We start from the raw sequence: 19,466 nt of genomic DNA, 5'->3' as shown, positions 1-19,466 counted from the left end.
TGTTATTAAACCAATTCAAATCAAACGTTTTTTTAAAATTTATAACCATCTTGGTTCAAGGTTCAACCTCTGGATCTGTCCATCCATGATGGTGTTTTCCCCGTCTTGGTTTTAATATGTACACGTTGCTGTTACTCTAGATATGGAGAAAATTCTTGTGTTTCCTGAACGAAGCAGGCGCTGACCTGTGAAACGCGTTCAGTGTGCAGACCCCATCTTTCATTTATTTGATCCAATTGCTGGAACCATTGCTGGATATCACGGGTAACATCTGTGCATGAAAGATGCGAATTGTAAAAAACGTGTAAAAGACATTTCTTTTAATCTTTGATTTTAATTGGTTTAGTACATTTGTGGATATTTTTATACATAAGAATGGTTATTGTGGTACTGTTAAAGTCCTAATAGTTGCTAATATCATTTTTAACATTGTTGGATGTGGTACCCGTAGAAAAAATACGTAATGACGTTACTCCCCCGTCTTCTTTTTCTGGTTTGATTTATTTTTGATAGGGTGGAATTCCCCTATAAGATGAATTTACATTTTTTATTTTTTTATTTTTTTTTTCATTTTCTCCTCCAAAAAAAAAAGTCTGGAGTTCCATCTTAGTGCAGTCAATCTGCCATATTTACTCATGCTGTGCTTCCTGCTTGGCAGCATTGGCTGTATTGATTTTTTGCTTTTTTAATTTTTCCTTATGTCCGTGTTTTTTTGGAGTTTTTTTTTTTTTTTTTTTGGGGGGGGGGGGGTTCCCTTATGTCCTTGTTGATATAATTAGAAAAAAAATTCAAGCCTGCAAAGAAGGGCATGAATACTACTGTCCCAGCTCCACCAGCTTTGTGGACTTCAGTGTTAATTTTGTCAACAAAATTAACACAATTTTAGGTGACTAAAATATGACTAAAACTAAAGTGGCGTTTTAGTGAAAAGACTATGAGATCAATTCATGAAGAGATAACAAACGACTGAAAAAATGTGGTAAAAAAAAGCATGCAGTAAATATTTTGCAAATGTGCAATTCACTAAGAATTTTGCAGTAAATAACTCTTGCGATAAAATATCAGTATTGCGGTAATTTATTGGTTGCTGGTTCTTAACTACTTGCCCTCCAGAGGATTCCCCCCCCCCCCCTTCCTGACCAGGCCATTTTTTGCAATATGGTGCTGCATTACTTTAACTGACAATTGCGCGGTCATGCAACGCTGCACCCAAATTAAATTTGTCCTTTTTTTCCCCACAAATAGAGCTTTCTTTCGGGGGTGTTTGATCGCCTGTGCGGATTTTAATTTTTTGTGCTATAAACAAAAAAAGACTTGAGAATTGTGAGGGGAAAAAAAAAATAATATATATATATTAAACATGTCTAGTAAAAAATTTTAAAAAATCAAATTTTGTCATAAATTTAGGCCAAAATGTATTGTGCTCCATGTCTTTGCTAAAACAAAACCCAATACGTGTAAATTGATTGGTTTACGTGAAAGTTATAGCGTCTACAAATGGCTGATTTTTTTTTCTACTAGTAATGGCGGTGATCAGTGACTTATAGTGGGACTGCGGCGTGCATTCTGAGGGGAAACTGACTTGGTGTCACTGGCATCCCCAGTGACACCAATACAGTGATCAGTGCTAATAAAAAGCACTGACACTGTACTAATGGAACTGGGCAGGAAGGGGTTAACATGAGAAGCGATCAAAGGGTTAACTGTGTGCTGTTTTTCTGTGTGCTGTGTGTGTTTTACTATGTAAGCACACTGCTTTGTATTGGTCAGCTATGCATAGCCATACAAAGCAGTGTGCAGGAGCTGACGGGAGAGATCTGTATATGTATGTGTGTGTATGTATATGTGTGTATATATATATATATATATATATATATATATATATATATATATACAGGTCTCTCCCTCGTCGGAGATACTCGGCAATCGCCGGGTGCCGATGAGTAATCACCGTCTGGGATCCGGCGATCGACCAAGGCTGCGAATGGCGGCGTGGGTAGGGAGCGCACGCCACCCCTAGCCGGAACTGCAAAGTCATGTATATATATAATATGTGTGTGTGTGATTTTGCGCACACGTGCTGTCCTGTAGCAGTATTTCTGCTATAGGGTGATGCAGAAGCCAACCGCGGTGTCCTTTACAACCTTATCAGCTGTCAGTGGGTTTCCTGTTGACAGCTGAATGTAAACAAAACATGCCAGCAATTAAAAATTATAGGGAAAAAAACAGCGTGGGGTCCCCCCTTATTCATACCAGGCCCTTCAGATCTGGTATGGATTTTAAGGAAAACCCCATGCCAACATTTTATTAAAATTTATAATAAAACAAAAAAAAATTGTTCCTTAGGACTGGTGTGGATTTTGGGGGAACACCACACCAAAATTTAAAATTGCACGGGGGTCCCCCCAAAGTCCCTACCAGAACTAAGAGCCAGGCATGGATTTGAGGGGGGACCACATGCCGTTTAAAAAAAAAAAAAAAAAAAAAAAATTTTGGCGTGGGGTTCCCCTTACAATCCATACCAGACCCCAAGGACCTGATAAGGATTGGGGGGAACCCCCAGACTCCATCTGAAAAAATATTGCATGTAATGCTGCCAGCAAAACCCTGGTAACAAATATCACATCTTTTTTTACTTTCTGTTCTGACTTCATGTTTTTTTGTGATATTTACCGACACATTTTTCTTTCTGCATTTTTTGTGAATTGGACATTTTTTTACCGAGTGATAATTTATGCAACTGAGTCTCATGAACATGTTATCGTATGCGGTAATCTTTAGTGAATTGACCCCTATGGCTAAAACGTAATCTAACTTTGATGTCAAAATTAACACTGGCTGACTTTAACTGCTTCCTGTCTGCCCTATAGCAGAAATACTGCCACAGGGCGGCACGGGTGCGCAAAATCACGTGTGTGTGTGTGTAAGCCGTGTATTGGGGTGGGCTTCCCAGGATATAGTTAAGTTACGAATGAGGAAAGCAACCCCAACACCAGCTTTTCCCACAACAGAATTTTACTTAGATGTGGCAAAAAAACACAACCACAAATGCTGGGAACATACAATAAATTTACATACACCCAGCCCAAAGGCTGATACCCTTGTGCTGCACAGCACGGCGCCTCCTGATGGATGAAGGTAGAAGGTGTAGTAATTTACCTACTGGGGGGCACAACTAAGCTGCCACACCTTACCCATTATTACCCTACAGAGCAGGAATCGGTGTATGGGTGTATGGTATGGGCTAGCCTGCGGTGCAGCACAACAGCTTACAATATTACACAAATCCTACAGTATTCCCCCTCCCATAACTGGTCCTGTAGCACGTGCCTGAGTATTCCTTCTGAGCAAAACGCCAGTCTGGCTTGAGTTTGTAGGATTTTATCAGCTCTCCAATGTGAAATGTCACTTTAAGTTATGGAGTCCTTCCAATGATCAGTAATAACACTTGTGGACTGACACAGAGACCCTAACTAATAATTATCGGCCTGGACTCAGTCTCTAGGCGCCAACACTGAAATGAGGTGCGTGCACGATCTTCCCGAACCAGGTCTGCTTTGCATCCGCTGGTGATTCTGAACAGAACAAATGTCTCTCCAACAAGTATGCGGTATCGCAGTGTATGTTGCTTTGTTCCTCTGCTCTCATCAGCATTCCTGGCAGCAATCTTCCTTTCTCTGAACAGGGTCTTGGACACGATCGGCTTCACTTAGCTGCAGCTCTGGTTACTGAGGGATGTTCTCACACCTGGATGCCATCAGATTATCTGCTCACACGGCTCCTGCATTCAGCATCCTCCAAAACATGGCTGCTGTCTCTCTCCTTCCTGTTCTCTAAACTCTGTGTGAAAAACCCCACCTCGTCATGAATATAGAAATATCTATGCAGTCTGAGGCTGTGTTAGGAAAACAGTGGCATCTTGTGGCCAAACCGCAGAATGTCACTTCAGAACATTTAATTTACTCCACACAATTTACTGCACACAAACAGTGTTCAAACAATGAGAGCTGTTTTCCCATCTCACATGTGTATATATACGTGATTTTGCAGTTCCGGGTAGGGAGTGCATGCGAGCCCTACACGCACCACCATTTGCGGCCTTGGCCGTTAGTCACCGGGTCCCGGCTGGTGATTACTCGCCTGCACCCGGTGATCACGGAGTATTACTGACGGGGGAGAGAACTGTATGTAAACAATGTCAGCAGACAAAGTAGTGTGCTTACAGTGTAAAGCACACACACAGCACATAATGTGAAACAGCACACAGTTAATCCTTTGATTGCCCCAGATTTTAACCCCTTCCTGCCCAGTGCTATTAGTATAATGTCAGTGCTTTTTATTAGCACTGATCACTGTATTGGTGTCACTGGGGATGTCAGTGACACCAAGTCAGTTCCCCCCAGTGTCAGAATGCCCACCACAGTCCCACTATAAGTCGCTGATCACTGCCATTACTACTAAAATAAATAAATAAAATCCAAATATATATACCACCATTTGTAAACGCTATAACTTTCACATAAACCAATTAATTTACACGTATTGGGATTTTTTTTTTTAGCAAAGACATGGAGCAGAATACATTTTGGCCTAAATTTTATTATGAAATTGTGATTTTTAAAATTTTTTACTGGACATGTTTAATAGCAAAAAGTAAAAAATATTGTTTTTTTTTTCTCAAAATTGCCGGTCTTTTTTTGTTTATAGCGCAAAAAATTAAAAGACGCACAGGCCAGTGTCAGTCCCGCTATAAGTCGCTGATCGATGCCATTACTAGTAAATAAAAAAAAAAATCCAGTATGTATACCGCCATTTGTAGACTCTGTATCTTTCACGTAAACCAATTGATTTACACATATTGGGATTTTTTTTTTTTTTAGCAATGACATATATTTTCCCCTACATGTATGACAAAATTTGATTTTTAAAAAAAATAATAATAATGTTTTAATCGCAAGAAGTCAAATATTTTTTTCTCAAAATTAGTTTATAGCGCAAAAAATAAAAACGCACAGGTGATCAAATACCACCAAAAGAGCGCTCTATTCGTGGGAAAGAAAGGACTTAAATTTAATTTGGGTGCAGCATTGCATGACTGCGCAATTGTCAGATAAAGTAACGCAGCGCCGTATCGCAAAAAATGGCCTGGTCAGGAGGGGGGGGTAAATCCTTTGGAGGGCAAGTTTAAGGGACATTCACTCTGCAGTGTGTGTGTGTGTGCGTGCATGCGTGCTTATGTGAGCAACCTATGGGGATTAATGCAAAACTTTTAATAGTGGCCCGAAAACCAATGGAAGTAGATCACATGGGGCATGATGGATACTTCCAAAACCCACTTGGACATCACAGAGCAAACCCAGAAAATCATTGACTGTAGCAATTGCCGATGTTCTTTATCTTGCAGAATGAGCTCCTGGAGATGGGTTGGAACCACACAGCGAACGCCAGACCTGACATCGAGAAAAACCTCAACTGTTGCGGATTTCACAGCATCAATGACAGCGAAACCTGCGTAGCAGTAAGTTTCACAAACAGAAGCCTCTGCCTCTTCTGCAGGCTTATGAGATTTGAATTTCCACAGTTTTAGATCAAATGTTTCTAATTCCATTGAAGTTCGGGGGTGTGGGAATTTTTTAATAAACTACTTGTCCACTAAATCGGGTTCCCAAACTACTTGTCTTGATAAAAAACATCAACCTCTTCTTTTTTTTTTTTTTTTTTTTGACTGAGGCAGAGGTACTTTTGACATGGATAAGGTGTGATTGTGAAGAGTGGGAGATTTTTTTTTTTTTTTGGAATTTAAAACTTGTAAAAGTCCAGTAAAGATTTCTGCTTCTTATGGATTAAGCCCCCCTTGTTTTCTCTCTCTGAATGGAGGAACAAAAATTGCATTGTGTCTCTCTCTCTCTCTCTCTCTCCCTCTCCTTTCAGAGAGAACAAAGCAAGTATGTGTAAAAATAAAATAAAAAAATAGAAATAATAAAAAAAATTAAATAAAAATATCTAGATCAAGGTTTGATCTAGGTCTGTGCCAGAGTCAAGGGTCAGGGTTTTTTTTTTTTTTTCGGTCAGGATTTTTTTTTTTACTTTTTACCTTCGTATCAGTGGCAGGATAAAAAAAACAAATTGCGCACTATTGTTTCTGTGCTGTACTATGGGTACAAACAACAACTAACATACACACATGTGGTATCACTACGATCATTAGGAGCAGGAGAAATTAATTTGGGTTGTTCTTTGGTGGCAGAATATGGTATTATCAAGAAATATACTGCTAAATTTAAAAAAAGGCTTTTTTTTTTTTTACTATTTTTGGTCAGTTTTCCTTTGGTAATAAAAACAAAAAATCAGGAGATATCCATTACCATTTACCACCAAATGAAAGCCCAATTTGTCCTGAAAAAAACGCAGTATAATCCACCTGGATGCACAAAGCAGTTGATATGTACGGTTTTGCTAATACATGTCAAAGTTGCAAAATTGTTCTTAGGCGTTAAGATTTGTTCTACCCTAAGGCATGAAGGGGGTTAAAGTTAAAAAAAAAAAAAAAAAAAAAGAAAATTCCTTTAAATATCATGCGGGGGGGGGGGTCCCCTTAAACTACCTGTAAAGTTGCACATCTGTACAATGTACAGAACTTGCTGCAGCAGGACTGATATTTTTTATTAAAAAAATAAACCAGACCAGAAACTGTGGACATAGTACAGGAGATGACCAGAAACTGTGGACATAGTACAGGAGATGACCAGAGACTGCGGACATAGTACAGGAGATGACCAGAGACTGCGGACACAGTACAGGGATGACCAGAGACTATGGACATAGTGCAGGAGATGACCAGAGACTGCGGACACAGTACAGGAGATGACCAGAGACTGTGGACATAGTGCAGGAGATGACCAGAGACTGCGGACACAGTACAGGAGATGACCAGAGACTGCGGACATAGTGCAGGAGATGACCAGAAACTGTGGACATAGTGCAGGAGATGACCAGAGACTGCGGACATAGTGCAGGAGATGACCAGAAACTGTGGACATAGTGCAGGAGATGACCAGAAACTGTGGACATAGTACAGGAGATGACCAGAAACTGTGGACATAGTACAGGAGATGACCAGAAACTGCGGACACAGTACAGGAGATGACCAGAGACTGCGGACACAGTACAGGAGATGACCAGAGACTGCGGACACAGTACAGGAGATGACCAGAGACTGCGGACACAGTACAGGAGATGACCAGAGACTGCGGACACAGTACAGGAGATGACCAGAGACTGCGGACACAGTACAGGAGATGACCAGAAACTGTGGACATAGTGCAGGAGATGACCAGAAACTGTGGACATAGTACAGGAGATGACCAGAAACTGTGGACAAAGTACAGGAGATGACCAGAAACTGCGGACACAGTACAGGAGATGACCAGAGACTGCGGACACAGTACAGGAGATGACCAGAGACTGCGGACACAGTACAGGAGATGACCAGAGACTGCGGACACAGTACAGGAGATGACCAGAGACTGCGGACACAGTACAGGAGATGACCAGAGACTGCGGACACAGTACAGGAGATGACCAGAGACTGCGGACACAGTACAGGAGATGACCAGAGACTGCGGACACAGTACAGGAGATGACCAGAGACTGCGGACACAGTACAGGGGATGACCAGAGACTGCGGACACAGTACAGGGGATGACCAGAGACTGCGGACACAGTACAGGGGATGACCAGAGACTGCGGACACAGTACAGGGGATGACCAGAGACTGCGGACACAGTACAGGGGATGACCAGAGACTGCGGACACAGTACAGGGGATGACCAGAGACTGCGGACACAGTACAGGAGATGACCAGAGACTGCAGATATAGTATTAGACAGGAACCTGCTCCCACTTCCACGGAGTTGTCTTCCCCGTAGTCTTGTGGGACACGTGACAGGTCCCAGAAAACAACAGGTGACCATTCACTAAGCGCAGCGCTTTTTACACATGCGCAGTGGTCACCCGGCTTTGAAGCTGCAAGCTGCCACAGCCAGGTGCCCACACTGAAGATGCTGGCGCCAGGGAGAGAAGACGGTGAGGACACCGCTGGACCGAGGAACAGTTAGGACCGAGGAGCAGGTTCTTCTGCACAGTAGAGCCGAGTGGCCGGCCAGGTATTCGAACGCGGCGGCGGGAATACTGGGCTTGACACTCCAAAAAATGGGGGGAAATGTCTGTGCGTCTTATGGAGCGGAAAATACGGTAGGTTTACAATCCATATAGATTACATAAATTTTGACAGTAAGAAGAATTTTGTTGCTTCACAAACACTCATGTCATGGGCTTACTGTCAACGCGTTTCACAGTGAACTAACTGCTTCTTCAGGACCTTAGATTCCCCTATGACAAAGCATACATATAGATAATTTTTCTTCTTTCTAAAAGATCAAAAAGTAAATATTACAAACAAGCAAACACAATTTCTTCATAAACCTTTAAAACAAAAGTATTCTCACCAACAGGAAGGGGAGAATGAGCACATGAAAAAAAGAAAAGTTTCTAATTGACTTCTGTGCAATTCCTGTTCAAAATTGAAATTTGACCATGTTCTTTTTTTCCCCCCAATGAACCCGATTTCCTCAGATTCACTCATGACTGCTATTTGGTACAGATTCCGGATTCTGACACCTAGTCTAACAAGTCATTCTTCTTGCAGCCGTGTTTTCAATCTAAAGCTGAATGTGACACGTGTGGCTCTATAATCGAGAGGCATGCCGAGAAGGTGCTGAGAGTTGTGGGTGGAATCGGTTTCTTCTTCAGTTTTACAGAGGTAAGATGGTGCTTGGGTGGTTTTAGGGAGATGTTGCTGTTACGGGGAGAGAAGGGAAATTCTCCCAAATGAAGTAATCAAACTTTACATCAGGGGGTAGGCAACCTTTAAAGCGGTGGAGAGCAATGTGGGAGAAGTCCAAGATCAACGGGGCCAGTGTCACCTCCTCACATCGGATTTAAAACGCGAATTGTCGTACTACCGTGCCGCAATCGCCTGCATTGCACGGAAATTATGGGTTTCAGTCAGGTGGTGCGGAGGCAACATAAAGCCACCTCACCATCTGTCAAACGCACCCAGATCGCTTTTAACCACTTCCAGTCCGGACACTTTCCCCCCCTTCCAGTCTGGACACTTTCCCCCCCTTCCAGTCTGGACACTTTCCCCCCCTTCCAGTCTGGACACTTTCCCCCCCTTCCAGTCTGGACACTTTCCCCCCCCTTCCAGTCTGGACACTTTCCCCCCCCTTCCAGTCTGGACACTTTCCCCCCCCTTCCAGTCTGGACACTTTCCCCCCCCTTCCAGTCCGGACACTTTCCCCCCCCTTCCAGTCCGGACACTTTCCCCCCCCTTCCAGTCCGGACACTTTCCCCCCCCTTCCAGTCCGGACACTTTCCCCCCCCTTCCAGTCCGGACACTTTCCCCCCCCTTCCAGTCCGGACACTTTCCCCCCCCTTCCAGTCCGGACACTTTCCCCCCCTTCCAGTCCGGACACTTTCCCCCCCCTTCCAGTCCGGACACTTTCCCCCCCCTTCCAGTCTGGACACTTTCCCCCCCCCTTCCAGTCTGGACACTTTCCCCCCCCCTTCCAGTCTGGACACTTTCCCCCCCCCTTCCAGTCTGGACACTTTCCCCCCCCCTTCCAGTCTGGACACTTTCCCCCCCCCTTCCAGTCCGGACACTTTCCCCCCCCTTCCAGTCCGGACACTTTCCCCCCTCTTCCTGACCAGGCCAATTTTCAGCTTTCAGCGCTACCACACTTTGAATGACAATTGCGCGGTCATGCAACACTGTACCCATTCGAATTTTTTAGCATTTTTTGAGACAGATAAAGCTTTATTTTGGTGGTATTTATTCACCGCTGGGATTTTTATTTTTTTTTTCTACGTAAATGAAAAAGTCCAAAAATTTAAAAAAAAAGTATTTTTCTTCTAAAATTTTGCAAATAAATATTTGATCATAAATCTTGGACAAAATGTATTCCATTATCTTTTTAATAAACCAAATTAGTTTACAACCAAAAATTATAATTTTTAAACATTTTTTATATTATTATTATACAGGATTTCTATAGCGCCAATAGTTTGCTCAGCGCTGTACATTACAATGGGAGACAGTACAGTAACAATACGATTTCAATACACGAGGGGGCCCTTGTTTTTTGTTTTTTACATACTGTCACCCTAGCAGTACAGTGTCACCATGGTGACACTGTACTACTTGTGGGGGGTGATGAAGATTTTTTTTTTTTTTTATACACTGAAAGGCTGTAAAAGCAATCATTTCTCCTTCTCTTTGGCTGCATTCTTGCAGCCATTGAGAACTACTGTGTGAGCTGTGATTGGTCACAGTTTGTCACATGGTACAAGGCTGTTGTGAATAGCTCTGTACCATGTGACCTCTGCTTACTACGTGTGAAATCTGTGAATGATTACAATTAGAGATGAGCGAATCGAACATGACGAAGTGGAATTCGTTCCGAAGATTTGGAAAAATTCTATTCGCGACGAATCCGAAGATTAGCAAACTTCGGATGCACGAATCGAATTTTCCCAAAAATGGTGGCGACATGTGTGGCGACGGAGAAAATGGACAGAGAAGATGGGGCGGGGATCTCTGGGAAGGCGTGCAGACAAGGCGCGCTGACCCATAATGCATTCATGACATGTGATCGCATTAGCCAATCAGCAGCCAGCCAGCACTGTGTAATGGTGGAGCTATAAATCGCGGCCATCTTAGAATTCTCCATTAGCCTCCGGTCATTCAAGAGAGACAGACCTGTGTGTATTAAGGGACAGAGTTAGGGCCACAGAATAGTTACTCAGGGCCACAGAATCGTTACTCAGGGACACAGAATCGTTACTCAGGGACACAGAATCGTTACTCAGGGCCACAGCTATCAAAGAATCGAAAATTTAAAGTGACATACACCGTTTTTTTTTTTGGTGGCTGTCGTGCACAGTTGGTGCTACAGTTTGCCGATTGTGCAAAATAAACTGACTTTCTGCTTCACAACCACTATTGTACGTTCAAAGAGTTAAATCCTGTTTTATGTTTGGGGTGCTTATTGAATTAAAGAGTATGTCAGACAACACGCAGAGGAGTGGCAGAGGAGGCAATGTTTCAGGAGCGAGCAGACGTGGCAGCAGAGGAAGGGGTCGAGGCAGCACTAGTCGCAGCCAGAGGCCAGTGCTCCCGGTGTCATCCAGCGGTCGTGTCTCCACCGACAACCCTGCCGTCATCGATTGGTTGGCTCGGTCGTCTTCCTCTTCCCAGGTCACCTCTGACACCTACAGCCAACGGTCGGTGGGTACGTCAGACACAACCGTTAGTTGGCATGGCCCGGGAGCAAGCCCACTGAAATCGCGTGTCCTTGACCTGCCCCTGTCCTTTGGTGTTCCCTCACCAAGCGAAGTATCGCATGCTGTGGGCTCAGCCCCACTGTACAGTGAGGAAGAGCTAACAGAGGGCGGTCAGGAACGGGGGGAGACATCCGCCTCTTCAGCAGCCAGGCGAAGAAGTAGTGGCGAGGAGAGTGGCTCGGTAGCCGGTCTAGAGACAGGTCTGTCTCCTGACCCACACGCAGCCGAGGGGGCTAGTAGTGACGCGGAGACCCTAATTGATGATGATGATGAGGCTGATCGCACTTGGCAGCCTCGTCGTCATCAGGCTATTGCTTCCGCATCATCAGGAGAAGAGGGTGCCAGCTTGCCAGCGAGCAAAACAGTCGGTGGGTTGCCCAGGAGGCAGCAGGGTCGCAGCAGTGTCAGTGGAGCCAAACGGCCACGGAGTAGAGCACCAGCTCCACTGCAGCCTACCACCACGGCCAGTAGTGGTGCCGGTGTGCACGCAGGAAGTAGCAGTCAGCCAGTGAGGAGTAGCGGGGGCAAAGTTTCCTACTCGGTGTTGTGGCAATTTTTCGTCAAGCCGCCCGAGGAAGTAAACGTAGCCGTATGTCGACTATGTGGCCAGAAAGTCCAGCGTGGCCAGGGGGCCAATGTTGGGACTACAGCGTTGCGTCAGCATATGCAGCGTCGCCATTCGGTGGCCTGGGAAAACCGTGATAAAGATACGGCGGTTCTGCCTGCCCCAGCCCCCGCTCCATCACCCGCTCCGTTACTTGCTCCGTCACCCGACGTCAATCGCCCTCTATCAGCCAGTCAAGGCTCCAACACCTCTGCTGAGGGGAGTTGTCGCTCGTTGGCATCTTCCGCTCGTTCTGATGCTCCTTCTCCTGCTACTCCTCTTCACGGATTCCGTCAGCAGTCTTTCTTGGAATCCGTTTCCAAGAGACAACAGTTTGCGAGCACGCACCCGACGGTGCAGAAGCTGAACGTCCTCCTGTCCAAGTTGCTGGTGCTGCAGTCCCTCCCTTTCCAAGTGGTGGACTCAGCACCTTTCCGAGAAATGATGGCTTGTGCCGCGCCGCGGTGGAGAGTGCCAAGCCGGCATTTCTTCGCCAAAAAGGCAGTGCCAGCCCTGCATTCACATGTAGAAGAGATGGTGGGCCAGTCTTTGAGCATGTCGGTCTCTGCCAAAGTGCACGGCAGCGCCGACGTGTGGAGCTGTAACTACGGTCAGGGACAGTACATGTCATTTACGGCCCACTGGGTGAACGTGGTGCCGGCACAGCCGCACCAGCAACTTGGACAGGTCACGCCGCTTTTGCCTCCACGTTTGCACGTCCTTGGTCCGGCAAAGATGTCCGCCTCTACCACCTCTTCTTCCGCCATGTCCTCAGCCGCCACCCCCGTGCCAAGTCCCATTACCCGACCGGCATATCACATGTGCAGGGCGCAACGGTGTCACGCTGTGCTGCACCTGGTATGCCTTGGCGAACGTAGTCACACAGGGGAGGAACTTCTGAGTGTAATGAACAGAGAAATCGACAGATGGCTGTCTCCGCGCAAACTGAAAATCGGAACCATGTTGACCGACAACGAAAAGAACATGGTGTCTGCTCTGCGTCAAGGAAGGTTGTGCCATGCGCCATGCATGGCTCACGTGTTCAATCTGGTTGTCAAGCGGTTCCTAAAATCCACCATCCCACTGCAAGACATCCTTAAAATGTCACGTAAACTTTGCATGCATTTCAGCCATTCCTACACCGCAAAGCACACCCTCCTTGAGCTGCAGCGGCAGAACAGAATTCCACAGCATCGCCTGATCTGCGACGTTGCAACAAGGTGGAATTCAACCCTACACATGTTAGACCGCCTTTACGAACAGCGAAAGGCCATCACCGATTTCCTGATGTTACAAGCGGACAAAGGTACTCCCTGTGTAACTTAGATGTCAGCCATTGGCAGCTCATGCGTGACACCTGCCGCTTGCTCAGGCCCTTTGAGGAGGCCACGCTATTCGTGAGTCGGCAGGACTATGGGATGAACGACGTCATTCCTCTGTTGCACGTCCTGGAACAAATGCTGTTAACAATGGCTGGTCAGGGTGCGGTAGACGTGGCGCACAGATCTCAACGCCACATGACCCCTGTGGGGGCAGGACAGGAAGAAGAGGAGGAGGTAGAGGAGGACATTGGTGCTCAGGAATTATTGAGTGAAATGGGTGGTTTTTCCACTCAGCGGACAGGAGTGGAGGAGCAGGAGCATCTGGTAGAGGAGGAGGAGGAGGAGACAGAGGACCCAGACGCACCGTGGCAGTATGCTGTGGAGATGGAGGCAGGGAGTCCCTCGCATTCCTTGGCACAAATGGCCCATAGCATGCTCGGTTGCTTGCGTAGCGACAGCCGAATAATAACCATCAGACAGAGGGATGACTTTTGGCTGTCCACCTTGTTGGACCCTCGCTACCGTTCAAAAATGGTGGCCTTTTTCACACCTGCTGAGAGGGAGGCCTTGATAGTCGTCTCCCCACACTGCTGCTGGGGGGACTTTTTAACCTAGGCCTGTGTATGGCCTTCAATTGAAGCTGCTTCCGCTCCGCCACTCTGCCATTGGACTCTTGATAGTCGTCTCCCCACGCTGCTGCTGGGGGGACTTTTTAACATAGGCCTCTGTATGGCCTTTAATTGAAGCTGCTTACGCTCCGCCACTCTGCCATGGGCCTCTTGGGTATCCCAGAAGCTGCTCAGCGGGTCAGGGCAATAAAGCTCCCGGTTCGCAGGTTGTTCCGTCTTATGGATGGAAGTACGACGGTATATGATCTTCTTCGCACCCACGGCATCACCTCATAGAATCTCTGCATTGCATCTGCAATCACAACGCTGACTTCCCGGATCGCCACTCAGCCATTGGACTCTTGATAGTCGTCTCCCCACACTGCTGCTGGGGGGACTTTTTAACATAGGCCTCTGTATGGCCTTCAATTTAAGCTGCTTACGCTTCGCCACTCTGCCATGGGCCCCTGTACCGCCTCCTCTTGCTGCTGCCAGGTCCAGAGTGTGTCATGGGTCCCTGTACGGCCTCCCATTGCTGCTGACTTCATCGCCAGACTCTGCCATGTGCCACTTTCAGGTCTCCTTACACTGTTGGTGGGTTCCATTTTGTGATGGGGTGCTGTATGGCCTTCCATTGCTGCTGCCTCCAACGCCACCCTGCGCCATATGCCTCTGTCGTCTGCTCACGCTGCTGACGGCTTCCGCTTTTTAACCGAGGCCTGTGTTTGGCTTCCGAATACTGCTGCATCCACCGCCACCCTGCGCCATGTGTCTCTGTCGTCTGCTCACGCTGCTGACGGCTTCCGCTTTTTAACCTAGGCCTGTGTATGGCTTCAGAATAATGCTGCCTACACCGCCACCCTGCGCCATGTGCCTCTGTCATCTGCTCACGCTGCTGCCAGGTCCATACTGATTCATGGCCCCCTGTACCGGCTCCTCATGAACGTGGTTCAGCGGGTTTGCATCACTTAACGGCAAATCGTTGACAAACGCTGGGACGTTCAGTGTTGTGCGCATTAAGCCAGACACCAAAGGGCAGCACAGACCTGTTATTACTCGCTCAAGCATGGCTGAACAAAACCAGTCTTTACCACAAATTGGACCCAGACCTGCCCAGGGTCTTGTAAGTAGATTGCACGGAGGAGTAGAGTTCGTTATTGGAATTAACTGTGAGGGACTTTTAAACCTAGGCCTGTGTATGGCCTTCAATTGAAGCTGCTTCTGCTCCGCCACTCTGCCATTGGACTCTTGATAGTCGTCTCCCCACGCTGCTGCTGGGGGGACTTTTTAACATAGGCCTCTGTATGGCCTTCAATTTTAGCTGCTTACGCTCCGCCACTCTGCCATGGGCCCCTGTACCGCCTCCTCATGCTGCTTCCAGGCCCGTAATCTGCCATGGGCCCCCGTACCGACTCCTCATGCTGCTGCCAGGCCCGTAATCTGTCATGGGCCCCTGTACCGCCTCCTCATGCTGCTGCCAGGTCCACAGTGTGTCATGGGTCCCTGTACGGCCTCCCATTGCTGCTGCCAGGCCCGTAATCTGCCATGGGCCCCCGTACCGACTCCTCATGCTGCTGCCAGGCCCGTAATCTGTCATGGGCCCCTGTACCACCTCCTCATGCTGCTGCCAGGTCCAGAGTGTGTCATGGGTCCCTGTACGGCCTCCCATTGCTGCTGTCTCCATCGCCACACTCTGCCATGTGCCACTTTCAGGTCTCCTCACACTGCTGGTGGGTTCCATTTTGTCATAGGGTGCTGTATGGCCTCCCATTGCTGCTGCCTCCACCGCCACACTGTGGCTCCACACTCTGGTTTTGGCCCCATGACTGCCCAAATGAGTGAAGTGTGCGGTGATTCTAAGATCGATGGCACTCATCTGCATGTCATACTGACTGACAGTATTATTTCTCTTCCCCAGCAGACTCCAAGGGCATTTAAATTAAAGGTACAGTGTTCTGCACTAATATAAAGGCTCTCTGAAGCCTAGAAACACCCTTTTTATAAGTTAAATTCGCAGCGAATATATTCGGCTCGAAGCGAATTTATTCGGCGAATTCGGCGAATCAGCCGAACCGAATTTTTGAATAATTCGCTCATCTCTAATTACAATGATGTCAGAAGTGACATCTTGCTTACTACTCTGCATGTGATCACTGATTGGCCAATCAGTGATCACATGTTCGGGACCTTGCACAGAGGTCCCGTCCTGCGATCGGTGTTCCAGTGTGTCCGGAGGACACAGCGGGCACCGGATCGCTGTGCTGCGCACTCCCAGTAAGCGTGCACAAGCAGGAGGCGGGGAGGCCGTTTATAAACTGTCACCTGACCCTGCACTGCCACCGTCTGGCCGTTTATATAAACGGCCTGACGGAAAGTGGTTAAGAGGAACAGCAGTGCCTGCACTTGTGAATGAGCCCTTAGTTGCATTCAGCAGTGGCACCCTTGGGGGTCATTCACACTTAAAGTTGGGGGGGTAAAACCATTTTGGTTGAGTCACGGTTTTTCCTCCCCCAATTCCTACCCCCTTTAGCTGCTTACGTAGCAGGAATTAAACCCCCTGTTGCTTTTGGTGAGTGCTGCCGCCTGCCAATCACGACCCATTCAAGTAAATGGGGCCAGTCTGCAAGCACCCCACAACTGCATGCTCTGCAGGGTCCAAGGGGTTAAAGCATGTGGTGAGAAAGCAACTCACCTCTGCCTGCTTTAATGCCTTATTTGCTACACTCGCAGAGCGCCCTCATTCACTTGCGCGGGTCATGCTTTGCAGGCGCTACACCCACCAACCAAGAAAGGGCGTATAACCCCTAGCCACTGCAGCTAAAGGGGGTGCGTTTGGAGCAGGGATGTAAAAACACGTATTAACCATGGGGTTTTTACCCCCCCCCCCCCCAACTGCAAATGATATATTGTAAAGCTCTGTGCAAACTGTTGGCGTGTTATAAATCCTGTATAATAATAACGAACCCTTACTGTTCTGTACCCCCTGTAAGGCTGCTTTCACACTGATGTGCTGCGGTTTACCTGCTCCACAGATGCAATGCAGTACACCTGCGATTTTCCAAGGCTAGCGTTGCTTGGCCTTAGACTTCTATTATATCCTGCAGGGGTGGTGCACTTTCCTGCATTCAGGAATTTTGGTGCGCTTTTAGTGCACCAAACCCACAGCATATAATAGAAGTCTATGGCTAAGCTCAGCTAACCTAGGAAAGTTGCAGATGCACTCGCGGTGTGGGTAAACCGCAGCATATCAGTGTGAAAGCAGACCTAAACTATTATGCCTAGTGTATTGCTTCACCTGAAGATCCCTTCTTTCCTGCTGCTGGCCCTACTCTGGAGACCGCTAACTGGCATAAGAGATGGAGCTCAGTTGATATCACTCCGCATGAGACAGGAGCCGACACTACAGAGGAGGCATCGGCTTATGTGGCTCTTGCTCCCTACTACAGCTCCAACTTTTACATGTTGCATTGCACTCTGTTTGAGGCTCTGGGATGGTGGGCCCGATCTACCAGTCACCTGGCCACAGGCTGACCCCAACCTTACAAGAGTTCTATGAGCAGCTCCAACCAGTTGGTCACTGCAGCACTTGGGTTGAACTGACCACGTAATTGGAGTCCACCTCTTTCCTTTACATTATGTCCCCAATGAAGACACCATATTGGAATAAAACTTGGCAAGGGTTCTATTCCCTAAAATAACCCCATTGACTAGGGGCTGACATCATCAGATGTTGGCTTATTTTTTTATAAAGCCCAGCTCTATGCAAAGAGTAAAGAAACATTTTTAAAGAGTCCTCTAGCTGGGGTTTAAAACAAAAAATTCAGCTCTGGCTGCAATACTCGTCTTCTGGATGAGGCTGCTTCCCATAGATATTCCTTTCCACCAGTAAATGTGCTCGGGTGCTATTAATTTTATTTTTTTATTTTTTTTTTAAGTTTTAATACTTTTTTTTCATTTCTATTTTATAGTCGCCTTTATTGCTATCACAAGTTTCTTCTTATGTGAGAGCATTTGGCAGGTGATAGATCCTCTATTGGACCTCTGTCTCCCCTGCCCTCTGTTCCAATGGACCAAGTACAGACTATGCGCCTGGATTTTCAGCTGGAATTTTGACATCTCTGAGCCCGGGAAATGCTCAGAGCTGAGTACTTCCTGGGTTCTTAGCAGAGATCGAGGAAGAGGAATTGATGTTCCCTAGGCTCTTCCCACTTGCATTCTGACAGTGTTTGTTATGGTCCTGGGCTCCTAGGATTAGCAGGAGAGCTAGGGAACCACAGAGTGGGTGGGGGAGTAGGGTTGTCTCCCCCCCCCCCCCCCTTCCCAAGAGTACTGTATATGTGATCAGATCAGCTTTCCATAAAAGCCTGCTGAAGAAAAAGACTTTTAACTTAAGACTTTGGACATACTAGACACATTGTGGAGGAACTCATGTGGTCTTCACAGAGCTCTGACTTCAACCCTACTGAACATCTTTGGGATGAACCAGAATGCTGACATCTTAAGGAAAATCTTTTCAGAAAAGTGACCTCAACCCTACTGAACACCTTTGGGATAAAATTAAATGCCAATTGTGATTCAAGTCTTCTTGTTCAAATCGTTACCTGACCTCACAAATATTCTTTGGACTCAATCGGAACACATTCCCACAGACACCCTCCAAAATCTTCTGGGAAGCCTTCCCAGAAGAGTGGATACATTACAGCCACAAAAATAGGCTAACTCCTTAATAATATCCATGGTTCTGGATTATTATTATTATACAGGATTTATACAGCGCCAACAGTTTGCTCAGCGCTTTACAATATAATGGAAGACAATACAGTTCAATACAAGAGGGATAGGAAGGCCCTGCTCCTCGGAGCTTACACTCTAGGAGGGAGGGGCTAGTGGTACAAAAGGTAGTAACTGTGGGGGATGGACTGGTAGGAAGAGTAGAAGATTCCATTATTAGCTGACGGCAGGATAGGCTTCCCTGAAGAGAGAGTTTTTCAGAGATCGCCTGAAAGTGAGCAGAGTAGGCGATAGTCTGATAAATTGGGGTACAGAATTTCAGAGGATGGGGGAAGCTCTGGAGAAGTCCTGGAGAAAAGAATGGACGAGGAGACAAGGGAGCTAGAAAGCAGGAGGTCGTGCGAGGAGCGGAGAATAAGGTTTGGGTGATATTTGGAGACAAGATCGGTGATGTAATTTGGGGCAGAGTTATAAATAGCTATATATATTATTGTTAATGTTTTGAATTTTATCCGATACAGAATGGTTGGTGAGGTGGATGAGTCTGGCAGCAGCATTCATTATAGACTGAAGAGGGGACAGCCTGCGATGAGGTCGGCCAATGAGGAGGGAGTTACAATAGTCAAGGCGAAAGATAACAAGGGAGTGAATAAGTTGCTTAGTGGTTTCCGAGGTTAGGAACAGGCGTATCTTGGAGATGTTGCGGAGGTGAAGTCTACAAGATCTGGACAGTGATTGGATTTGGGACTGAAAGGACAGATGGAAGTCTAGGATTACACCTAGTACCATGGTATGAGG

At 46.7% G+C, this 19,466-nt stretch overlaps 1 protein-coding gene across 1 annotated transcript in view; it reads left to right on the top strand.

The window, feature by feature from the left end:
• TSPAN13 (tetraspanin 13) overlaps positions 1 to 19,466 on the top strand; it is a 93,216-nt gene that overhangs the window by 62,810 nt on the left and 10,940 nt on the right. The window contains exons 4-5 of the mRNA XM_089660248.1: positions 5,405 to 5,518; positions 8,708 to 8,821. Of these exons, the coding sequence (XP_089516374.1) occupies positions 5,405 to 5,518; positions 8,708 to 8,821 (228 nt within the window). The remainder of the gene's footprint in view (positions 1 to 5,404; positions 5,519 to 8,707; positions 8,822 to 19,466) is intronic.

The sequence above is a fragment of the Staurois parvus genome, unplaced genomic scaffold, assembly GCF_062004578.1.
Source record: "Staurois parvus isolate SC_StPar_1 unplaced genomic scaffold, SC_StPar_1.0 ptg001220l, whole genome shotgun sequence".
In the NCBI taxonomy this organism is placed as follows: Eukaryota; Metazoa; Chordata; class Amphibia; order Anura; family Ranidae; genus Staurois; species Staurois parvus.
Note: the sequence above shows the minus strand (reverse complement) of the source record. Positions and strands in the feature narration are given on the sequence as shown.